The 9,303-nt window shown below is 33.8% G+C and overlaps 1 protein-coding gene across 1 annotated transcript in view; it reads left to right on the forward strand.

Moving 5' to 3' along the window:
• Positions 1-215: 215 nt before the first annotated feature.
• The window catches only part of RFXAP (regulatory factor X associated protein), a 33,436-nt gene continuing 24,348 nt past the window's right edge, over positions 216-9,303 (forward strand). The window contains exon 1 of the mRNA XM_059378242.1: positions 216-320. Within this exon, the coding sequence (XP_059234225.1) occupies positions 216-320 (105 nt within the window). The remainder of the gene's footprint in view (positions 321-9,303) is intronic.

Consider the following 9,303-nt stretch of genomic DNA (forward strand, 5'->3'; position numbering starts at 1 on the left):
ATGCTTCTGACCCTAAAAGAAAATGACTGGAAGGAGAAGTGAGATTTTGCAATAGGAAGTTTTGTCTCCAGGATGGCTAAGTAGAGAACAGTATAAATAGAAAACAAAGGTTCATCTCAGCATTTGCACATCCTTTCTATTCCCTTAGGTTACCTTTTTTCCTCCTTGAATCACTATCATGACAGTTTTTCATAAAACTGGTTTCCTTTGCCAACATGGCTTCTTTGAAGTCAATAGATGATATATCAAGTATCCATCCCATCCTGATTCCCAGAAGCCAAGGAACAGTAATTGACAGTGATGGAGAGGGAGAGCGGAAGGTCAGTTGATTCCCAAGGGGATGGTCTAGATGGGGAGATGTCATCAGTAGAGGTACAAAGTTTTTTCCTTCATTCCAAATTTTTCGTATTTTACTGCAACAGGGATCAAGAAAGAGTTCTTGCTACTCTTAAGAGTAGCTTTTCTCATCAAGCCTTTTCTTCCAGAGTCCTCAACAGTTGCCCACCAACCCCCCTCCTTCACGCATACCTCCATACTCACTGGGTATTTTTGCCTGAGTACAGCACTGAGCTCAATGCTAAAGGGAGCATATCACAATGTCCTTAGTGTAAAGGGGGGCAATGACAGCTGAGAGGAAGTGGGAAAATAAGAGCCCTGGAAATCAAGCAGGAAGGTGCTAGCCCTCCTATACCATTTAGTAACTTTATAGACTGGGACAAGATATCTACTGGATTACTTCAATTTTCTCATTTATCCAATGGAGATACTAATATGAATTTCAGAGGGATTTTATGATGATTTAATGCCATGTACTTTTGAAATTATAAAACCCCTACAATGGAATATGGTAGGTGGGGGAATAAAAGTCCAAACAGAATTGTTTGGATATTCATAGCAGATAGCACACTCCCCACCACATGTTACAGCTGATACTTTCCTTATGCTTTTACTATTTATAACAGATATACAAAGACCTAAATTCACAGTTCCATGTAAATAGTCTCAGAATTTCTTCTCAGGTAAAGTAGGCCAACAGTCTGCTCAGTAGTATTTTGTAAGCTAAAATTTTAAGTCACAAATATTAAGTCTTTTTTCTTAGTAAAGGGCTTAAATCGGGCAAGATTCAAATAAATAACTTCATTTATTGAATCATGGGATAGACCAAAAACTTCCCATAGAGATAGGAAACTCTTATATCCTTAGCCTCAAAAAACTTTTGATTGTAACCATATAAATGTCATTGTGAGAACTGAACTTCTTCATGTATTGCTATCCTAAAACCCCTTACATCACTGTAAAGTCCCTTCCAACTCTAAAAATCTGAATACATGAATAATTTTTTAATGCAGCAAGTTTTTACACTTGTGAAAAAAGCCAATCTCATTAAAGGATTGCAAAAGAATACTGATTCCATTCCAAGAAAGGCATTTTATCTGAATTGTTTACAGCACTCCTTATTCATACTCGTGAATCATGGGTGTAAAAATATAGACCCCCCCCCAAAAAACCCCAAAACCTGTCAAAAAATGTGAATGTCTTTAAAAACGCCTTTATGTGAAAAATCATTAATATAAGTTGGTGAGGCATGAAGTAAAAAAGAACTGCACAGATAAGGATAAATAGACATTATTCTTAAAGCAACTTATGTAGGATTTGCATTTATTTAAAATTCAATGATTGCTAACATGTATTGGCGATTTGCTTTATAGTAGGTGTAATAATAGCCACTATATCTTTTTTAATGGGCTAAATCCTCACAACAACCTTCTGGGTTTGACAAGCAACCAAGCTATTTTCCACAGTGGCCACATTTTTTTTTTTTAATTCCTTTTAAGGTATTCAGTTTGAACTCTGTAAATAATGCAAGATAGTACTTTGATATTACAGTATTAACATAGTGATTGGTTAAAGATTTCCAAATCTTTGTAGTAACATATTTTAAGTTGAAAAATTATCTCGGAAGATACATATGAAATTGCCAAACTCATAGAAGCAGAGAGTAGAATGCTTGTTGCTACAGGTTGGGAGCAGGGGTAAGATTTAGGGAAGTATTACTCAAAGTTCCAGTTATACGCAATGAATAAGTCCTAGAGATCTATCATACAATATAGTGCCTATAGTTAACAATACAATGTATTATATACTTAAAAATTTGCCAATAGGGTAGATTTTATGTAAAGTGTTCTTAGCATACACACATACAAAACAGTCTAATAGTAAATACCAACAGCAGGAGAAAATTTTTGGAAGTGACGTGTATGTTACGGCATAGATTAAGGTAATGGTTTCAAGGCTGTATGCTTACTCCAAACTCATCAAGCTCTATGAACTAAATGTATATAGCTTTTTGTATGTCAATCATACTCAATAAAATCATGGCTTTGCACTACAGGAAGCAAATAACCACAGTAATTTCAGGCATCTAGATGTTCCAAATATGAAAAATTTTTGTAAAAATCAGGAAGTTAAAAATATACAATCTTAATTTTTTTGAGGGGTAGAGATGCTTCTAGTTACCTGAAAATTCATTTTATCTCCTGTCTTGACTGCTGATATCTCCTGGTCCTTCCAAGAGAACACTTGTTAGAGGAGAAATAAAATGATTCTTTCAAGGCTCTGAGGGCCTCATTACAATCCAAGTCTGTTGTACATGACTACTATGAGGGTTTTGACAAAAATCCAAGATCTCAGCAAGGAAGTGTAGGTAAGGAGAATGTTGCCTGTTTCTTTCTCTTTCTGGCATTCCTGCTCTTTCACTGCTTCTATGAAATCCCAACATCCTTCCCATAAACTGTTTCCTATAATCTCAACCAGAGTAGGCTTCTGCTGTTGTCACCAGAGAAGTCACCATTCTCCTGGCCAACTCCAAAAATGTTCTTTCAGGCCTCAGCATAGATGCTGGAATTTTTATTCTGCCTTGTGCAGGAAGCAGAAATTCATCTACCTTTACTTCCATTCCTTTCTTCCCCTACTTCAAATGGTAATGAAAGGAATGAACCCATTTTACTTATATATAATTATTCATTCTCATAACCCTGAGTTTCCTTATTTTCAATAGTTTCATTTTATATGGAATTTTGTGATTATATTCATAGTAGTTATTTATGCCTCAAACCTGTACTTCATTGATTTTGGTTTTTCTACTCTTTAATTCTTCATTTTGAATCCCTCAGTCAGCAGGGCATCCACAAGCAGTTACTAGGTCTTAGTCTTTGCACATCATACTTTGGCTGAGAATGAAATTCTTAATTACATTTCCTCCTTTTAAAATATTACAAATTTTCCATTATCTTTAGGAACTCAGTATTGCAAGAAGTCTGAAGAAAATAACTTAATTTTGGTCTCTTTTAAAGGAAAGCTCTTTTCTTCCTCCCCATTGGATATTTGTAGGATATCATAAATATTTTTAAATATTTTTGATGAAATATGTCTACTTTGGATATTTAGAATTTAGACTTTTCTTTGACTATAATGAACCATTTTTCCAAACTGATTGCTTTTTTTTTTTTTAGCATATTAGAGTTATTATTTCTCCTGTCTCAGTCAGGATATAACCAAAGATGTAAAACCAGAGGGGATATTATTTATTACCGGGGCAGGGGGAGCTTTAGAGTCTCAGGAAAGTCTTTTCTTGAAAGAAGCAGCACTTCAGATGCATTATTTCTCTGTTTCTACTATGGTTTTTCACCTAAGTTGGCAAAGATAGCAAAGTTCCATGTGTTTCACAGACCAATGGCATAGGAGCTTCAAGCTTTAAATTGTTAACGTCAGGGTCAAGTAAGTATTACCAGATCTTACTTCCTAAATTCTATTCTACATTCAGGGCAAAGGAGGATACTTTAGAAAGATTAACCTTAAATTCATGAGGGTTGTCAACAGTCTTGAATCACCCCAACTATGCAAACTCAACTTGGCCCCAAATTTGTTAATTCCATGAGTTCAAACCCAGGTTTTGAATTTTAGGTTTCATCCTAAAATTATGAACTCAACCATAAAATGATGATAGATTTTATTAACAAAATAAAAAGAACAGATGAGCATTATTATTGAAAAATATGTCAACTTCTTAGATTACACTAGAGAAATAACTGGAAAAAATTATTGCTTATCCAAAGAAAAGTAAAATTCTGTTTTAGAATTTTGTCTCTAAGGAAAATGACTGCCTCAAGTACCACAGGAGAGCAGAAGAGAAATTAAAATAAAGAAAAGGAAGAAACAGGTTAAGATAGAGAGAAAATAGTTTCTTAGAGTAAGGTTGAATCTTCAGGAACATATTAAAGAAAAATTAAACTAAAAAGGAGATCGTAGTGGCCTTCAGATATAAAAGAGAAAGGAAAATGCAGTAAGTTCTGATATTAAAGAGGATCTCAGATATAGGGAAAATGTTTAGTTATTATTAGATCAGAAACAATGAGTCCAAAAGTTTCAAAATTACCCTAAAATCTGTTATGGACTGAAATGTGTCCTCCTAAAATTTATATGTTGAAGTCCTAACCTCCAATGTGACTATATTAAGAGAAAAGGTCTTTAAAGAGATAATTAAGGGTAAATGAGGTTATAAGACAGGGTCACTGATTCAACAGGACTAGTGTCCTCACAAGTAGAGGAAGAGATATCAGGGTTGCAGGCACAGAGAAAAGGCCATGTGAGGACAAAATAAGAGGAGATACCTGAGAACGCATGAGCTCTCACTCTCCCTATATATATGTGCACAAAGAATAGACTGTGTGAACACAAAGCAAGATGGAGCTACCTACAAGCCAAGAGAAAAGGCCTCAGAATGAAATCTACATTGCTGAATCTTGATCTTGGACTTCACAGCCTCCAAAACTTTAAAAAATAAATTTCTTTTGTAAAAGTCACCCAATCTGTGATATTTTTTTATAGTAGTTCTAGCAGACTAATACAAAGTCTGAGGGGGGGAAAAAGTACTCTAAAATAACACTCTTGAGAGACCTAGAGTCCAGAAAAATATTAAAAAGTAGATTCTTATAAACAATGAATCTTGCAACACTGAAAAAAAAAAGCAAATTCTTAAAATTGCTAATAGAAAATCTATGGTAAAATCAATGGATTTTTCTTGCATCCCCTTCGATACCTCTCTAATCCACACATTTCTAAGAATCTGATTGTGTCAGTCCCTTATCTAAACTCCACATGCACACACACAAAAGCCCAAACTAATTAGCTTGGAAGATAAGCCTTTTCAATACTGAATTGTTTCTTGATAGATCCCAACCCTGTACCCTGGTTTCTAGTTGTACCAAACTACATGCAGACCTCTGAGCATTATTAACGTTAGCATGTAGTCCTTCTGCCTAATAGGCCCTCTTATCCTATTCTGCATGGATCTTGGAAGACTCAATTTAAGTACCAATTTTATGAAGCTCTTCTTTACTCATCCAGATAGAATTATCCGTGCATTTGTACCACCTATAACATTTTATTTTTCTTAACTATTTCTCACATTACATTTTAAGCCAGTAGTTACCAAAAGAGGTAATACAGCCCTCTAGGAGGCATTTTAAAATACAAAGGGCACTTTTTTTATTTTTAAAAAATATTTATTTATTTATTTTTATTTATTCAATATTGTACTTAGTTAACACAGCACAATATTGGTTTTTGGAGTATAATTCAGTGATTCATCACATATATAACACCTAGTGCTCATCATAAAAAGTGCCCTCTTGAATACCCTTCACCCATCAATCCCATTCCCCCCCCATCAACCTTCAGTTTGTTCTTTATCGTTACAGTCTCTTATGGTTTATTTCTCTCTCTCCCATCACCCCCCCCCCCTTTCCCATATGGTCATCTGTTTCCTTTCTGAAATTACACATATGAGTGAGATCAAATGATATTTGTCTTTCTCTGACTTATTTCACTTAGCATAATACATTCTAGGCTCCATCCATGTCATGGCAAATGGCAAGTTTTGATTTCTTTTTGATGGCTGAGTAATATTCCACAGCATGCATATGTACACACACACACACACACACACACACACACACCATTTTTATCCATTCATCAGTTGATGGACATTTGGGTTCTTTCCATATCTTGGTTACTGTTGGTAATGCTACTATAAACATAGAGGGGCATGTACCCTTTCAAATCTGTATTTTTGTACCCTTCAGGTAAATGCCTAGTAGTGCAAATGCTGGGTTGTAGGGTAGTTCTATTTTTATCTTTCTGAGAAACCTCCATACTGTTCTCTAAAGTGGCAGCACCAGTTTTCATTTCCACCAACAGTACAAGAAGGATTCTATAAGGGCCATTTTTGTTATCATAAGGGCCAATTTTGTTATCATAAGATTGGGGCTTGGAGGACCACTATAAACATAAAGTGGGATGTCTCAGGGATGCTAAACATCTTGCAATCTGCAGACAGTCCTTTATAAAAAAAAAAAGGGCATCATGTCCAACTTTTGAATATTCCTTTAGATTTCCATATAGGTGAAAAATTTATAACTGTCTGAGCTGAGATTCAAACTCTGGTTTATATATCACCAAAAATATCACTGGACAGGAATTAAACTACTACATAAATTGAGGAAAGAATCTACTTGGGTTTTGTTCAGAACTTTACAAAGTTGTTCCCATTTCAGAAAGTCAGGTCACTGACAGTACCACTGTGAGCGGTATTTGAATCACCAACACAACACAACTAGATCAGTCTGTATTTGTAGCCTTAGAATCATGGTGATTCTAAGTATATTTACAAATTTCCTTCTTTGGATCTTATTTCAAATGTCAAACATAACTTTAAAATGTAGGCAAATTTTCAGTTAAATATTTGAAATTAGGTACAGCTATTTGAACAAATAAACAGTCACCAATGTGCTTACTTTGCCAACTCATTTTCCTAATCAAGCTAATAAATCCATCAAGATTAAGTGAGTATTTTACAAAGGAACATGCTCATCAAATTGGAAAAGATACATATATATTTTATACATATATATATTGAAAAATACTGAAAACTGCAATACCATCACTGGAATGTTTGATAATGTTCTACACAAAAGAAGACAAGTCTCAATGTATTCTTCAGAGCAACATAAATGATCACAAAATATGGTATGCTACACAACATTCAAGAAAAATTAATCTTAACAGCTGTATAAAAGATGATAAAAATACATCATATTTAATGATTTCCTCTATTCCAGTGCATTGTTGCCTTAAGAAGTTTACAAAAGTTGAAACCAACTGAATAATAAATCTTTATTACAAGTAGATGAAAGCATCCTGACTCAGAGAGGCTTTACCACTTGCATATGTCAAGTTTGAAAGGACAGAAGTTGTAAAGTGTTATTTTCAAGATTACTGACATGAATAAAAAAGAATTGTCAATTTTGAAACCTTCAAAATTACTTAAAAGAAAAAAATACTTTTCGAACATCATTGCTTATATAACAGATAACAGAGCACGAGTAATGATCGTTTAGAACCAATTTAAAAAAGATGCACACATATATGCACAAAAACCTCATAGAAAAAAAGATCAGGATTGTGGTGACCCAAGGCAGGGGACAAGAGAAGGGGGAACTGGAGGAAGGAAGGTGGTCAAAAGGTACAAACTTCCAGTTATAAGATAAATACACATTAGGGATCTGAAAGCAAACACAGGCAGTAATCTCTTATACATGGGCCTTAGCAACATATTTATGGATATGTCTCCTCAGACAAAACAAACAAAAGCAAAAATAAACCATTGAGACTATACCAAAATAAGCAGCTTTTCCACAGTAAAGGAAACCATCAACAAAATGAAAAAACAACCTACTGAATGTGAGAAAATATCTGCAAATGATAGATCCAATAAGGGGTTAGCATCCAAAATAGATAAAGAACTTATACAACTCAACACCAAAAAACAAATAAAAACAAAACAAAACCCAACAATCAGATTTTAAAATGGGCAGGCACCTGAATAGACAGTTTTCTAAAGAAGATACACAGATGGCCAACAAACATATGAAATGATGCTCAATATTACTCATCATCAGGGAAATGCAAATCAAAATCACAATGAGATATCATCTTATACCTGTCAGAATGTCTGCTATCACAAGGACAAGAAATAACAAGTGATGGCATGGATGTGGAGAAAAGGGAACCTTCGTGCACTATTGGTGGGAATAAAAATTGATATAGCCATTATGAAAAATAGTATGGAGATTCCTTAAAAAATTAAAAATAGAAATACCATATGATCCATTAATTCCACTACCAGATATTTACTCAAAGAAAACAAAACTACTAATTTAAAAAGATACATGCACCCCTTTGTTTGATATGGCATTATTTACAATAGCCAAGATATGGAAGCAACTCAAGTAGCCATCAATAGATGAGCGGATAAAGAAGAGGCAGTGTATATATCTATATATTTTTATATAGAGAGATATATATCTATATCTATATACATGCAAACACAATGAATGTTACTAAGCCATTAAAAAATGAAATTTTGCCATTGGTGGAACATGGGTAGGCCTAGAGGATATTATGCTAAGTGAAATAAGTAAGACAGAGAAAGACAAATTTCATATGATTTCATTTATAGATAGAATCTAAAAAACAAAACAAACAAACTTAAATACAGAGAAGAAACTGGTGGTTGCCAGAGGGGAGGTTCATTGGGGGATGGGCAAAATCAGTGAAAGGGATTAAGAAATATAAACTTCCAGTTGTAAAATAAATTAAAGAGATGAAAATTATAGCATAGGAAGTATAGTCAATAAATAACACTATAATAACATTGTACAGTGACAGATGGTGACTACACTTATGGTGAGTAATGCACAGAATTGTTGAATTACTATGTTGTACGTCTGACATACAGCATACAATGTATATAACAATGAATGTCAACTGTACTTCAATAATAAAAAATAAGAAATATGGATGTAAGTACAACATGTGACTACAGCTAACACTGCTGTATGTATATAGGAAAGTCATTATGAGAATAAATCATGAAAGTTCTTATCACAAGGAGAAAATTTTTTTCCTTTGTTTTCTTCTTTCTTTCCCTTTTACTGTATTTTTATGAGAAGATGTTAGCTTAACCTCTTGTGGTAATCATTTCATAATATATGCAAAATAATCCATTATGCAGTATACTTTAAGCTTTATATAGTGATGGGCCTTAGCAAAGGCCCATCAGTATATAAAGTATACTGTATATAAAGTATATAAACTTTATACTGTATGTAAAGTATACAGTATATAAAGTATATAAACTTTATACTGTATGTAAAGTATACAGTATATAAAGTATATAAACTT

Source organism: Mustela nigripes, chromosome 15, assembly GCF_022355385.1.
Source record: "Mustela nigripes isolate SB6536 chromosome 15, MUSNIG.SB6536, whole genome shotgun sequence".
Taxonomy (NCBI): Eukaryota; Metazoa; Chordata; class Mammalia; order Carnivora; family Mustelidae; genus Mustela; species Mustela nigripes.